Source organism: Bemisia tabaci, chromosome 5, assembly GCF_918797505.1.
Source record: "Bemisia tabaci chromosome 5, PGI_BMITA_v3".
NCBI lineage: Eukaryota > Metazoa > Arthropoda > Insecta > Hemiptera > Aleyrodidae > Bemisia > Bemisia tabaci.
Window position 1 is genome coordinate 5972935 of NC_092797.1, and position 15822 is coordinate 5988756.

The 15822-nt window shown below is 40.1% G+C and overlaps 1 protein-coding gene across 1 annotated transcript in view; it reads left to right on the forward strand.

Annotated features, from left to right (window-relative positions):
- LOC109034847 (gustatory receptor for sugar taste 64a) overlaps positions 1 to 15822 on the forward strand; it is a 39028-nt gene that overhangs the window by 3809 nt on the left and 19397 nt on the right. Inside the window, exon 2 of the mRNA XM_072300613.1 lies at positions 11468 to 11616. Coding sequence (XP_072156714.1) covers positions 11495 to 11616 — 122 coding nt within the window. The 5' untranslated portion in view covers positions 11468 to 11494. The remainder of the gene's footprint in view (positions 1 to 11467; positions 11617 to 15822) is intronic.

The window sequence follows — 15822 nt, forward strand, 5'->3', positions numbered from 1 at the left end:
AGCGGTCGCATGAACCGAGCAAAACTGCCGCTATTGAACACCGTACATTCGGTTCTTATGACCGAACTTTTTTTCTTAGAGTAGGTACTTTAGATTCACCTATGCTGTGGATTCTCGACTTTTGGCCCTTTTCGCGCTTCATTGACTTCCTGGCCATGCTTGTCTTAGAGTCGTAATGTAAATGGAAGAGCTGGCGCCATGTTCTGCTCGACGAATTCCGAGCCCGGCGTGCGCCGAGTTCGGGTCGCTTTTTCGATACATTTTCGATCCAAAATGGCGGTGTGGAATACGTGGTGATTCCTATCTCCTTTGTTGTTGTTGTTGTTGTTGTTGTCATCGGATGGCCGGGTACCCGTGTATCGCAAACCATCGATTATGTATCGAAAAAGTGACCCGGCGTCACACAGGAGTCTCGGAATTCGGGACATGGAAAATGCTTTAAAGTGGCGCCAGCTCTCCCACTTACATTACGACTCTATGTACTCTATGCTTAGGGTCAATTTGGTAGTCTATAGGACTCGAATATTTGTGACGGCAGATGATCCGCAACTGTATATTCTCCACTAGCAGCGGCTGACACGCTTGTGCGAATCGTCGGCGCAAAAAAAAAAAAAAAAAAAAAAAAAAAAAAAATGTAACGGGTGCATGGAAAGATGCCGCGAGTAAACGTTGCTACACTGTTAAAAAAATTAGCTCAGAGCACGACCTATATAAGGAAGTCGCTCGGAAGTCACTCATCGCTCAGGGCCAATTTCCACGGAGTTGAAAATCTCCGACGTAAGTATGGAAATGCTGAGCTAAAGTAACTCAGGCATAAGGACGGGCTGCGTCGCTGGCGACTGCCCTCCCCTTACCCCTGGCATCCGTCTCATACCCCGATCCGTTTCCCCCCTCTCCTCCCCTCCCTCTCCTCTCCTCCCCTCCCTCTCCTCTCCTCCCCTCCCTCTCCTCTCCTCCCTCTCCTCCCCTCCCTCTCCTCCCTCCCTCTTCTGCCTTTCCCTTCCACCTGTAACTGCAATGTATGTTCTTTTTTTTTGAAAAGATGTGAAGTTGTACTGCAAATCAAATCATGTTTGAGGAACTTTCGGGCCAATATCCCACAAATTCGGAGCCAAAGTGTTTTTTGAGTTGCAAACACGCGACGGAAAATCAATATTTGTCATAGCTGAACAGCTGTCTCCAGTAATTTCGAAAACGCTTTTAGACAAAGAAAAGTTTTATAGATATTAAGTATTTTGTGAACATAAATTCAGTGTAAGCTTAAAAAATAAATATACACGATAACAGAATTCTAACTTTACTGGACGCCACGCCATACCCATATAATCAGGCTTTGATGCCCAAAAGTATCATACGAGCTAAAAAGAATAAATGACAATTTCGTAGAATTATACTGCAAAATTTTATTCAATACACCTGAGGTTTTTCGGCATACAGTGCCATCTCCAGACGCATAACGAACCTTCACCAAGGAAACTACAGATACTTGACAAGGAAGTACAACTAAAAGCAAATAATCCATTAACGGGAGCAACATGATGGTTTTAAATAGGGAATCAGTGGCGTGGCGTGCTTTGCGATATATCGATTGTTATGCCATTTAAACCTATGGAAAAGGATCGATGAACAGGGTGTTCGCAGCGAACACCTTATCAATCGATTCTTTACCATAGGTTTAAATGGCATAACAATCGATTTATCGCAATTCACGCCACGCCACTGTAGGGAATAATCTAAATAAACTACCATGCACATGCAAATCAACAAGCGATAAGGAATGAAGCGATAAAAGAGAAAGAGATACAATTTTGCAGTATAATGGTACGAAATATGTATTTTTCCTCTTAAACCTAGTTTCATAAAACTGCTGCCCTTACCGGCGTTTTCAAAATTCCTGGAGGTAGGCTATTCTACTAGGACGAATTTTTATTTTCCGTCGTGTTAGGAACTCAGCGAACACTTTGGTATGGGATCCATTGGGTATTATCCTGGAAAGCCTTCAAACAAAATTTAATTTGCTGTACACCTTCACGAGTCGCAACTAATCACTGTTCACGCAAAAGCCACTGGCTGGAGACTGACGCCGTCGCAGTCGTGAATTCCAGAATAAGATTGTAACGGTCAATGCGCGTTGATGATGCGCAGAAAATTATAGCTCTGTTTCCTCTTAAGTATCTTAAATCTGAGTGGAAAGTATCTCTCCCGAGCATATAGCTGTCTTTCCTGGAGTGACACATGCTACAAGGAGCTTCCCATGCCAGAGCGAGCTATCTAACTCACCGCAAAATTTTTTCACTCGATGCTCCAGGCAGGATAGCTCCATAATATTTCACTCAGGCCACTCAGGCCAGAATAATTTTTAACAGTGTAAAAGGCGTGAGGAGAGGTTTCCCAACGCCCCCAGCAACGACGTGAGTCGCTGAGTCACGACCGCGCACCAAAGACACAGAATCGAAACGGGCCATCGCATCGGTTGAAAGGATTCCAACGGGAGCATCACCGCAAAACTGAGAGAGCAGTAGTAGTATATGTATCGCAGGCAATTGGCAATCGCGGGCAATTTACAAGCCAGTGGTGAATAAATATAGAAAATCATACAATGGACCACTAGACAAGGTACGAGTTAAAGGATTCTGATACATGTTTCTTGACCAAAATTTCACGTAGAACACGACTGCTCGCAACGAAAATTACCGAAATCAACTCCTTACGAAGATATTAAGTATTACTTCCATTGATGCGTAGAATTTCAAACCACCCGCTCACGAAAACTCAATAGCTCTACGTGATTCACATCGCGCGCTAAACGGTTTCATGCAAGTCTCTCGATTAAAATCTGGCAACCTCAATTTCCACGCTGTGTTGCTCAGCTATCAGCAAATTGCTATAGTTGAGCAACACATGCGTGAAGATTGAGCATTGCCGATTTTATTCGCAGAGACTGTCATGATAACGTTGTAGTGCGCGATGTGACTCACGTAGAGCTTTGAGTTTTCATGAGCGGGTGGTTTGAATTCCACGCATTAAATAAACATTAATATCTTCGTAAGGAGTTAGTTTCGGTAATTTTCGTTGCGCAATCGTGTTCTACGTGAAATTTTGGTTAAGAAACATGTATCAGAATGCTGAAATTCGTACCTTGTCTAGTGGTCCATTCAAAAATAAAAGAACAAGATTAGAGTGCTGATTATGTTGTCTATAATGTGAATAGACCAGTGGCGGCGTGCTTTACGATCTATCGATATTTTCCCATTTGAAGCTGTGGTAAATAATCGATTTTTCAGGTGTTCGCTGCGAACACCCTTTTTATCGATACTTTTCCATGGGTTTAAATGGCCGATCAATCGATACATCGTAAAGCACGCCACGCCACTGGAATAGACACTTCTCCATCCTTAAAAACATGGCAGAATGTGCACACTCAGAAGAGAGTGCAGTGAACTCTGTGACATTAGTTGGGTCGAGATCGGACAGGCAACTAAACCAACATCGTGACAAAGCGTAGAGTATCACGAAAAATGAAGGCGTTTCAAGCCGAGCTCATACATTTGAAGACCATAACCTTTAAAAATTGCATTATGCCGATGCGCATTGTTGCGATTCATTGAAACAACGTGTGCAAATTGCCGGCGATTGCTAATTGCCTGCGAGATATGCAAAAATATATAGTCATGAGATAACGGACTCCAGAGTGTTCATGTGGAAAAACTCGAAATGCGCCAAATGGTGTAAAAATTAATGGGTCAGTTGCTGGTCAGTGGTCACGGATTCGAGTTTTGATGCTTCATTCTTGCAGATCGACTTTTCTACGTTGAATATTAACCGAGATATAGCGCCTTGGAAAACTCGATTTATGACGTCATCCACCGCGGCAGTACATACCATGCTATGCACCACCGCGGTGGATGACGTCATAAAATCCCGACTTTTCAAAGGACGATATCTCGGTTGATATTCAACGTAGAAATTTGCTGTTTGGACAGCTCTTATTATTTTTAGCTAATTTACAAGAATCAGGCATCAAAACACGATTCTTTTATCAGCGCAACTGGCCCATTGCCCTTATCCGGGGAAACCGCTGTATGAACATTTGAATGATGCTAAATTTCCATTTAGAAAATATTTATTTTTAGGGAAAGTTATGAATATTCTTCATCGGAATTTTCAGACACTTTGAATCGAACTACAAACGAAATTCTCAGAAAACTTAAGGAAAAAATACATAAGATTTTCCCGGAAAGTCGTGATTAGTTAAAGGAAATTTGGCACCGTCTGACGGCTCATACGACGTTCTTCCTAGGACGGTAGTTAAGTAGGTAGTCTTCTCGTCTGCGGGTCGATTGTTGAATCGTTATCGAATGACCTTGATCGATATATAGCATTGTGAAGATAGGGAGTTATCGATCGAATTCATTCGATAAACGATTCAACAATCGAGGCGCAGGAGTCGGAGCTTGTCTATTTAGCTCCATCTTCGGAGCTTTCGTCGGTAAAAGAGGATTCAAAGTCAAGTTCATTCCAGCTCTATAGCGTGCTAAGGAAGAACGCCGTATAAACCTTCCGACGTTGCCTAATTTCCTTTGACACATCACGAATTTCCGGGAAAATTTGTGACTATACTTCTTCTGATTTTTCAAAACATTTTGTCCATAATTTTATCTAAAGTGTTTAAAAATGTCAAGGAAAAGTACTCATAACTTTTTTCAAGGATAAATATTTTCTGAGAGGAAATCGGGCAATGTCTGAAGGCTCATACAACGTTTTTCCTCAGCAATGCACAGCTGGTGTTCCTCGGGTCCCAATCAGACCCGAAGATCTAAAACTCTTGGTCGGCATGGTCAATGCATCTTATACTTCCACTTTGGACTTCGACCCAGCCGAGAGTTGAAGAACCTCAAAGATATTGCATCATCGAACCTGGTGCGATCTCGTTGTTACAACCGCGGTGGTGCCATGCAAAGCACTCAAAAATTAATGTGTTAATCAAAGAAGGAGCTTCGTCCAGGGTCGATTACTCCAGATTTAACCAACCATGTGGAATTTCTAGAGACAAAGGTTAACATGTCTAAAACAGCAGCCCGTGACAATGTTGATGTTGAAAACATAGGAGAAAACGGGAAACAAGGCCAAAAATTACACACTCTTTTTTCCTATGATGGCAGAGCCTCGGCCATAAGAAAAAAGAGTGCATAAGTTCGGCAGGACTCTTTCTTCATGATCCGATGTCTTAAAGTGGCCCACGGTTGGGGTCGATTTAACACGAAAGTGTGTTGAGCGACCAAGTCCTTTAAGTTGACCCGACCACAGTGCGGCCCTCTGTGGACAAAAATAAAAAATTCACAACTCGATATCTGAATTTTTTTTAGAAATTGTCATCTTAAAGATATTTTTGACTCACAATGATGGTTCATTTTCAAATTTTTCGCTCAAGACTACTTCAAATTTGGTCGGAAAGTGGGCAGGAAATGGGTCTAGAATGGGTCCATGAGAAATACACGGGGAAAAGACGCCAACTCCAAATGAAGATTTTCTCGCTTGAAACACAAAATGCTCTGGGTGGTTGACATTTTCTTAATCCTCTTAAATCCAACTTGAATTCTACCAAAAAGATCTCGCGATATTTTGCGACTATCAGAGTTATTTGAAGTTAAAGTTTGGGTTTTTCACGTTGCTTTTACATTGTTAACATAGGACTAATTCGAGGTTGCCAACTTCAAATGAACTTTTTTCGAAAACGACGCAAAAAATCCTAAGATATAACATTTTCTTATCCCTCGAGTGTCTTTCTTCGATGGTGCCAAAGGGTTTTCCTGCGTCGGTGCTACTATTTTCACTATTTAAAGTTAAGTGTCTTTAACCGATTTCTGTCTGCAACGTCCATAAGGATGCCGCACTGTGCGACGCGAGGAAAAGTAACACAGAATGACATCAAACACGATAATGTCCACCTGTTCTTCATAAAGAGGTTTCATTGCCAGTCTTGAAGTTAAGATACGGCAGCGATGTAATGGCATGCATGTGAGGATGCACTGACTCCGTCCAATGCCCGATTATTTAGTGTACGTGCGTTTCCTGATCAAACAAGCGAGATATGAGATGAAAACCCGACCAGACGGTCGTCTTCTTGCTCAATCGCCCCCGGGGGAAAAGTCCTCTCTGGATGGCAACCTTCACCCAGGCCGTAATAAATCCAATTAAAATCTCAGAGCTTTAGAGTCCTACTCATCTTTGAACTTGATCGGCGGGGGCTTTGCGCACAGCGGTGAGACCACTGAAAAATGTTTAATTACATGCACGTGTTAAGATAAATAGATACATACATACATATAAGTCGCTTTACAGCACTCCCTCGCGCTCTACGACTCCTAACCTCCACTGCTCTCTTTCAAACCACAAATCTTGGGGGATTGAGCACCTTAACATTTCCGCTTCAATCCCTTCCCTCCAACCTTTCATTGGGCGCCCTCTGCGTCTTTTCCCAGGAGGAACCCAATCAAGGACCTTCTTCGGCAACCTGTCTCCTGCCATTCTCTGGACATGACCATACCAAATGAGTTGTTTTAAAAAGATAGAGTTGATAAATAGATAAATAAATAAATAAATAAATAAGAGCATCCTTACTTATAAAATGGTACTTATTAGAGTTAAAAAATTTACTTTTGACTCTAATTATAATTTTTGGAACTTCTTGGCTTTCGCGCGCTTCAAATCGCGTGACCAATCAGGAAATAGACTATCCGCGCCTCCAATGATATTTTATACGGGAGGGTCCATTTTTTGATTGGTCAATCGCCTCTCCGCGTAAGACGGGAATGCGGGTCCCCGCTTTGACTCTAGGTTACACTAGCTTAAACCATCAGAACACGATTCTGTGACCAGCGCAGCGGACCCCGAGCCGGAATAGAATCCGCTTTCCCTTTCACGCAATCCTGGCAGCCACCGGACAAAACCACTGTGCGGCGGGATTTCGGGTGCAAAGCACGTTTCGATGCGAGGTGCGTAACCTGGCGCGAGTAGATTTGGGACTGAGAGGTGGGCGCGTGGTCCAGCGATGACGGCCCCGCGGATCGAAAAAACCACTCATCTGCACCGGGATCTCCACTCTAGATACGAGGTTCTCGTCGAAGACAGGAGCAGACGTCCATTTCGGGAGCAGTTCTGCCGTGCCGAGGAAAAACGGCGTATGAACCTTCAGGCGTTGCCAAATTTCCTTCGATAAAATACGAATTTCCCGGTAAACTTATGAATATTTGTCTTCCAATTGTCAGATAATTTTGCTCGCTATGTCACTTACAGCTCCTGAAACTTTCAAAGTAAAATTCCCATAACTTTCCTACGAAATGAGCATTTTATCGAAGGAAATTTGGACGTATTTCTACCAAACAGACCTATGTGCGGGTGAGAAATATGGGGTGTGCTCTAGAGAGCTGGATAAGAAGCAATGTAAAAGTGGGCGTGGTTCCTTTTGAAGAATTGGAAAAGCGGGATTTTACATTCTACCAAACAGACCTATGTGGCAACTGAATGCGGAACTCATGAGCCGCGGGCATGGCAAGAGAGCCTTGTGCACAGGGCTCATGAGTTAAGGGCTCACTCTAACGATCTCCCCCTCGCTCGAGTGCGCACTATCATTGCCGCTGACGTCACTGGCGCACAATTATTCCCATTCACTCTTACGCAAAGAGAACTAACGAGCACACCCCACATTTCTCACCTCCACATAGGTCTCTTTGGTAGAATTACGTCCATTTGGCAACTCTGAAATGGTGATACGACGTTCTTCCTTAGCACGGCGTCGCGCCATTCCGCCGCCACCGCCCGCTGCCTCCGTCGTCGAAGCAGCACCATCCAAAATCTCGTCCAATTATCTCATAAAGCGGCGCGACTGGCGTCTGGTGAAAAGTTTGATGGGAATAATCCCATATTCGAGCACTCTAAGCTGCCGTGAAATTCACCGCGTTTTAATTTGGCCCCGTGACGATGACGTCACACGGGCGACGGCAAGGCGGATCCCCTCTCAGATAACCGTGGCCAAAGTGCCAAACCACGTATCTCCATTGCGGTGTTTCAAAATGTTTGCTCCTATTTTATTTTTTCGGAGAGAAACAAGCCTGCGGGCTGATTGTTGAGATTGATAGACAAATTGATAGAAGAAGAAGACATAGCGACGGTGAAACTACCAAACCACGTATCTCGTTTGCGGTGTTTAAAAATCTACGCTCGCATTTTATTTTTTTGAAGTAGACCAAATCAATATCATTCCTTGAAATTTTCACGGAATTTTCTCCGCACAAAGAGGAAAAATCACAGAAATTTTCAAGACTAGATGTTAAGTAGTTTTTCATTTAAAAAATAAAGTATGACAGGAAGTCTGCGACGTCGCAAACCGAGATACGTGGTTTGGTAGTTTCACCGTCGATAGGGAGTATGGGGCGATCCCATTGGTTGCAACTGGTAGTTCTTACAGACGGAGAGGGAAAATGATAGGCTAATTGTCGGGTCTCTTGTCGGTTGCCGTTAGTTAGCCAATTACTTGCCTCGTTTTTTTGTCCATTGCAACCAACAGCTTCCACCAATAGGATCCCACCATATATCTTTTCTCTTCTTTGTCTGTAGCTTTGTCTATCAATTTCATTAATCGGCCCGCAGGAGCTAGTTTCAGTAGCAAGACTGCTCTTGTCAAAGTGTTAAGCGCAACGCCTTCCCCTCTTGGTTAGTTCTTTCGTTTAGGTTAGCTTTATCGCAAATGTTGTATCTTCATTTTTACATTGTATTTTTTATTAACTTTGACTTGAGCTTTCGAGTAGACGTATCACGTCGAGTCACCAAACGGAGCTATTTTTGATAGCAAGACTGACTAGTCAGATTAATCCCTTAAAGAGAAAGGAGAAAGCGAATTTGAAGGGCAATATTTTTATATGAGACACAGAGAGCACAGGCGGAGGGAAGTTACGTAGCAACTAAAAACTGTACAGTATATTATAGCTCGAAATTTTAACAGAATATTCTGCCGACAGAGAAAAAAAATCAAAGAAATTCGCGAGAAATTACGTTGACTAGTTTTCCAAAGACACGGCAAAGTGTGACAGGAAGTCTGCAACGTCGCAAACGCGAATACGTGGTTTCGCACTTCCGCCAACGATAAACTAATTCAGTGGCTATTGCATTCTTGTAATATTCGATGGTTCCGTTGTAAAAAATAAAATACACCGAAAAAAATGAAAAACTGAGATGGCATCCTGGTTGTTAATTATGTGCCCAGTGCTGACGTGACTCAGAACGTCATTTTGAATAATAACGAAATTCAGGCCCTGTCCAGCACGCGCAGACAATTTAAGAGTGTTAACAACGCGCAACAGCCGAGCCGAAGAATCGGGATTGAGGTTGTCATGTTGAAATACTGCAGAAAAATAAAAAAAAATTGCTGAAATACTGCTACGGTAACATTTCCTGCGCGATTTTACTACCGTGGACTTTTGTTTTTTCATAAACAGGAGGTTTGAATTTACGCATTGAATAACTTGATTCCTTCGTTAGATGTTACTTTCAGTAATTTCAGGTGCTTACGTCTTATTTTACGTACAATTTTAATGAGAACACGTGTATTTTAAAGCTTAGACTTGAACCTTGTCAAGCGGTTAATTGCAGTCGAAAATCGGCGGTCAATGCTGCCGTGCTAAAGAAAAAAGGAAAAAGGTGTGACAAACACCTCTGCATATATGTCTGCCGTCCTGAAGAAAAACACCGTTGATTTAGTATATTCATTTAGATTTCCTTGGAGACTTTAACGCAGAGGTAGAAAAGTATGTTATACTGTCCGCACCGCCGTGCTAGAGAAGAATGCCGTATGAGCATTCGAGAGTTGCCAAATTTCCTTCAATAAAATGTTTATTTTTGAAGGAAGGAATGAATATTTTTCCTTGAAATTTTCAGAGACTTTAGGTGACATTGCTGATAAAATTATCTGAAAAATTGGAAGGAAAATATTCATACATTTACCAGGAAATTCGCGTTTTATTAAAGGAAATTTGGCACGCCTGAGGGTTCATACGGTGTTCTTCCTTAGCACGGCAGAATAGCCCCGGTTTTATACTCGGACTTTTCAGTTATACCCGGAGACTTAAACGCAGGAGTAGAAAAAGCAACTAAATACGCTTCACAGTTAAAATCATGTTTTGTGCATTACATTTTTTAACTTTCTTTTGAATACCTACAAATGCATCTAAAACTGCATACTTGAAAAAGATTAAAGAGAGGAAAAAATGGTGAATAATGGGTCATCAGTCATCAATATGCAAATTCGAGCGTTGCCCTCAAAAGTTAGAAAGTAACTTCGGTGCGCGATTTGACTCATGTTTTGTTTTTTCATGAGCGAGGGGTTTGAATTTACGCATCGATAAACGTTGGGTATCTTTGTTAGGAGTAAATTTCAGTGATTTTCGTCGCACGAATAGTGTTTCACGTGAAATTTTGATGACTAAACATTCATCTGAGTGCTTAAATTCGCAATTTGCCTAATTGTCAATTGGACCGAGTTTACCAGAAAGGAACCAATACACATTTTCGGAAGGGATAAGTTAAGAGTGTTTTTGAGTTTCATTAGCCGTATATTTCTCCTGCCAAAAACTGAATGTCTAAAAGCAAAACATTTTTTGTGAAAATAGGGGTTTAAGTTTATTTCGTACATTGAGCCTTATTAAAACTTCAAACCTCATTTTCTCAGTTTCAAATTAATATGGGTTCTTTCCTTTCTGATGAACTCGGTCCAATTCTACCGTGCTAAGGCAAACCGCCGTATGAACCTTCAAGCGTTGCCGAATTTTCATTTATAAAAAAGAATTTCCTGGTAAACTTACGAATATTTTTCTTCAAATTTTTCAGATAATTTTGATGCAATTTCACTTTAAGTTCCTGAAATTTTCAAGGAAAGATACGTATAAATTTCGTCATTGATACCTGTTTTATCCGAGGAACTTTGACAACTCTTGAATGTTCATACGGCGTTTTTCCTTAGCACAGTAGAATTGGGCTTAACACCTAGACCAGTTGAATCGCACTTGACACAGGGAAACCGAATCGATTGTAGTGTTGTAAAAATCATCTTTTTACATCATCTTCATCTTATTTTGTATGAAAAATGTCTAGAATAGGAAACTTTTTTTTATCTTTATTTTTTTTACAACAATTGTTGATTTCAGGGGAAATTGATCATGTTTTTACTATTGTACATAAATTGAGTATATTTTAAAGCAAAGAGGATGTTTCAAGCTGTTGAAAACAACGTAATCAAGTTGGGTCCTGCTGTTTAATATATGTTCCTGTAGTTCCCTTTACGTCAGAGGAGCGACGATACAAGTGAAATCATCTTGTAACTTTAAATTATGAGACAAAGTGTGTGGGCCAGTTACATGTAGCAGTTTAATGTTAATTTTCTTTCAATGCTATGACGCGATATTTATGTGCACAGAATCCCCACACGTGACGCACATACATCATGCAGCCACATTTCGGGAAGCGGGTGAACACGATCTCGGAAATGCTCAATTTCCAGAAACCCAGGAAAAACATGGTGGGCCCGGCGTGGAACAAAATGATTCCAAGATACGAAAACGATGGGTAAGTACGACTAAATGATTCTAAATTCACTCGAGTGTTCCTGGGATGGACTGCCCTTGATCGAAGGGTTCATGTTACATAACATCGCACATAATGTGATACGAGTGGTGAACACTCTAAAAACTGAAGATTCGTTAATGAAGGGGAAATTGCTTAACGACGGTTCTCAATGGGCCTTTACTGCCGTGCTAAGGAAAAACGCCGTATTAACCTTCAGGCGTTGCCAAATTTCCTTTGGTTAGTCATGAGTTTTTTAGAAAATTTGAAAACAATTTTCTTCCAATTTTTCAGAAAATTTTGTTCGCAATTACCTACAGTCCCTGAAAATTTCTCGGAAAGATATTCATAACGTTACTGAAAAATAAACATTTTATTGAAGGAAATTTGGCAACTCTCGAATGTTCATACGATGTTTTTCCTTAGCACGGCAGTTTAGATAAGGTATAAATTAAAGCAAAACGATATGTGTTTTCTCTTCAAAATGCCACGAGGGAAACGAATCACACGACGGGAAGTCTGAAAATCAACTCATGCACTGTTAGAAATAAAAGGGGTTGGAGTGATTTGGAGTGAACCGGAGTGAAAGACTTCGGAACTTCAAAATTACCAAATGAAGAAAAATGACATTTGGTCGAGTGAATTCTGCAGATGTTAGTCTGAAATAGACTTATCATCAAAATTTCACTCTTATTTTAGCATAATCTTGAACTATTTTAATACACAAGCAGGACTTTTGTTGACATGACGATAAAAATCACCCTTTGGTCGAGTGATTGTCAAAGTAACCTACGTTTGACTTAATTCTGTCCATGGATTGGTAAATGTTTCTCAACTTAACACGTTGAAGAGAAAAACAACTATATAATTCCTGGATTATCATACCCGACTTCTGGAAATTCACCGTTAACTACGAAGAGTTTTCATACGTCCCAGAGAGTTATTTCTTTGGCAGCGTTCGGATAATTAACTTAAAATGTTGCAAATTCCACTCCATTCTGAGACTATAAATTGTAAGGCATTCAGCCGCTGTTGTAAGACTACGATAAGGGATAAGATGAAATGAGACAGAATAATAACTCCCATCGTGCGGTGAAAAAGGGACACTTTTGCCGAGCTTGGAGTGAATATTCTGGCAGCGAGAAGAAAGAGCCCGCGGGTGAGAGACTTTTCACTTTCAGCTGATCATGAATGAGATTTTCGCGCCAAATTTCGTGACCGTTACAATCTTAGTCCTCCGCTGATCTTCTCGCGAGTCGCACGCGTGAATGAATTCAATGTGTGCGATTTTCAATTCAATTTGTGCCCTGTGGTGTTATTATTCAGTGTAGGTGCGGTAAATCGTTATGTTCGGCAACATTTTTGAGGACGGAAACACTGGACCAGTTCCTCCAGTAAACCAACAACAGGTTCAGTACTATTATGTGCGAACGGAATACCAAGGCAAAAGGAAATTCGTTGTGACTGCTGCCATGGTCAGAGACAACTTTGAACTCGCAGGTTCGTTCAAGTACCTAACTACATTCATATTGCAAAGAAGTTTTTAATCACTTCTCAAACTTAAACTATTAGTTTTTTGTGTAATTAAAGAAGCAAATAAGAATTGACACAAAACTTGTAATTTTTCAATGTTTTTACTGCTAGCTTTTCAGTCGTGCTACATTCAATTTTTCTGTAATCTTGTGTTGTTTCATTTAAGCAATTCTTAAACGCGTATTCCGTGTAATATTATTTCCACTTCTTAACATTATTTTTTAATTAAATTAAGGTTTATTTTCATTTAAATAAATTGTTTCTCTGTTTACTTCTAAATGTTTTGGTATTTTTTATATAGACTGTCTATACCTACTTCTGTCGACTTAGCGACGCAAAACAGAATTCCAGAAATTTTAAAAAAGTGATTACTTATACCAAAGTTGAGGTGAGGAAACGAGCCTTCCCTTATTCGTCCCTGTGCTCTCTAGAAGTAAATAATTTAACTTTCACCAATGTTTTTAAGAAGCTCGACGTAGTGCCGCAAAACATTGATATTTTTGCGAAACAACCTAGATACAGATTTGTTAGATAAGTAAAAATTTTCATTCATTCATTCTAAACCGAAGTAGCGAAAAGAAATCAGAAATGAAGTTCCCATGCATTTAAAGAAGTTAACAGTTCCATTCTAATGACGCGTTCTTCATCCAGTTTACGGACGTACCTCGATTGTGACAATTCAAAATTTCCTTACAGGTTTTACCATAGAAATCAACTCTATCCTTAATAATAAATTTTCATAAATTTGTTATCACTTTGGAAAAAATATCCATAGTTCTTGTGAAAATTTTGCTGTAATTTTCTTCTTAAATATAAAGTATCAGTGGAAAATTTGAATGTCGCAAAGATTAAGTTACGTCCATTTGACAGCAGAACAATACTGAAATTGTTGCATGGGTCGGGGATTTGCGACTTAATCGTCTTTCCCTTTATGGCCCAATCATCATGGCCTCAATTTTTAGAACTTTCTTTGAGCTCAAAGCTGATTTTAGAGAAAACACTAGCATCATCTTGTTTCTCGCGTTTTGAAAGGGAAGGATGATTAAAGTGCAAATTTCCCACCCATGCAACAGTTCCATTGACGTCAAAATTAAGTAAAATTTTTTGAACGGTTCACAGGTTAACAACAATTCACCCATGGCCCTAGTAAATTAACTCAAAACTACAGTGAAATTGTTACTTCATCGACTCAAATATAGAGTGAAATTAATGAACTATTCACTCAACGGTTTCGACGATTAACTCTAATTTTCAGACAATTAGCTTGAAGGATTGAAAATAAAAGAAAAGAAATTCACTCAGGGCTTTAGAAAGTTTTCCATTTTATGTGAAAATACACTCGGTTCTTTTGAAAAGTAACGCAAAATCTGAATTGATTTTGTTTCAAAATTTAATCAATAATGAGGGAAATGTCACTCCATAAATACGTAAATCATCAAACATCTAGGTTGAATCGAACTGAGCAGGTAGCAAATTAGGGTGATTATTGAGATAAGTTTTTCCCGTGCAGAGTGAATTCACTTTAATTTTGAGGTGTCTGGGCATTGAATTTTCACTCTGACGAAGATTTAATTCTGTCCTAATTAAGATAACTTACTCACTTGCAAGATAAAATAAGTATTCGAAAATTTCACTCCACAAATAGATTCACTTCACATTTAGGAAATGATTGATATTGAAACCAACTTTGAGTGAATTATTTCTAACAGTGTGAACAAGCTATAAGCGTTCTCGATTAACATTGGTTAAATGGCAAAAATACAAATGACGTCATTTGTATAATCGAACTTCCATTTGATCTGTGTTTAAAAGACTCTTTATATTAATATCTATACTATATTTATATACCTTACTATAGTCTTATATATCTTGATATAGTCTTACTACATCTATATTATATCAATATCTTATACTAATATCTATTAATATCAGAAGTTGATTTTAAAACTACCCGGTGTGTGAATTGTTTTCTGCGTAAGATTTTGAAGAAAAACACGGGTGTGTTCCTCTATTTCAGACCTTGTCTAAAGGCCTAAATACACACGGCGATTAATCGCCGCGATTGAAAGACGAAAGCTCAGATTTCGATACATCGACGTAAATAGATCGAAATCAAGGCTCTCCATTGGCTTCCGTCTTTCAATCGCGGCGATTAATCGCCGTGTGTATCTAGGCCTTTAGAGTCCATTACGGTGTTAGAGAAAGATAGGGGTATCGACGAGGGCCGTTTTTGGGTCAACGCTGAATTACCTCAGCTCCGTGATTTTTTGCTCATTGAACGCCTATTTCACGGAATAACTTTGTCATTTCCGATGTTTTTGGGTCTAATACTGGCCTAATTGGACGTATTTCTGTCAAACGGAACTAAGCGCCAAATTGAGTTCCTTTTCAGGATTTTAGAATTCCGGATAGCGCGTTCGGTTAAACGGAACTAAGCCCCATGGGAAATCATTGCGAGTATACTACTGTGCTAAGGAAAAACGCCGTATGAACCTTCAGGCGTTGCCAAATTTCTTTTGATAGAACGTGAATTCCCTGGTGAACTTATGAATATTTTCCCCCCAATTTTTTAGAGAATTTTGCTGGTATTTTGATCTAAAGCGCTCCTGAAGGTTTCAAGGAAAAATGTTCATAATTTTCCTTAAAAATAAATATTTCATCAAAGGAAATTTGGCA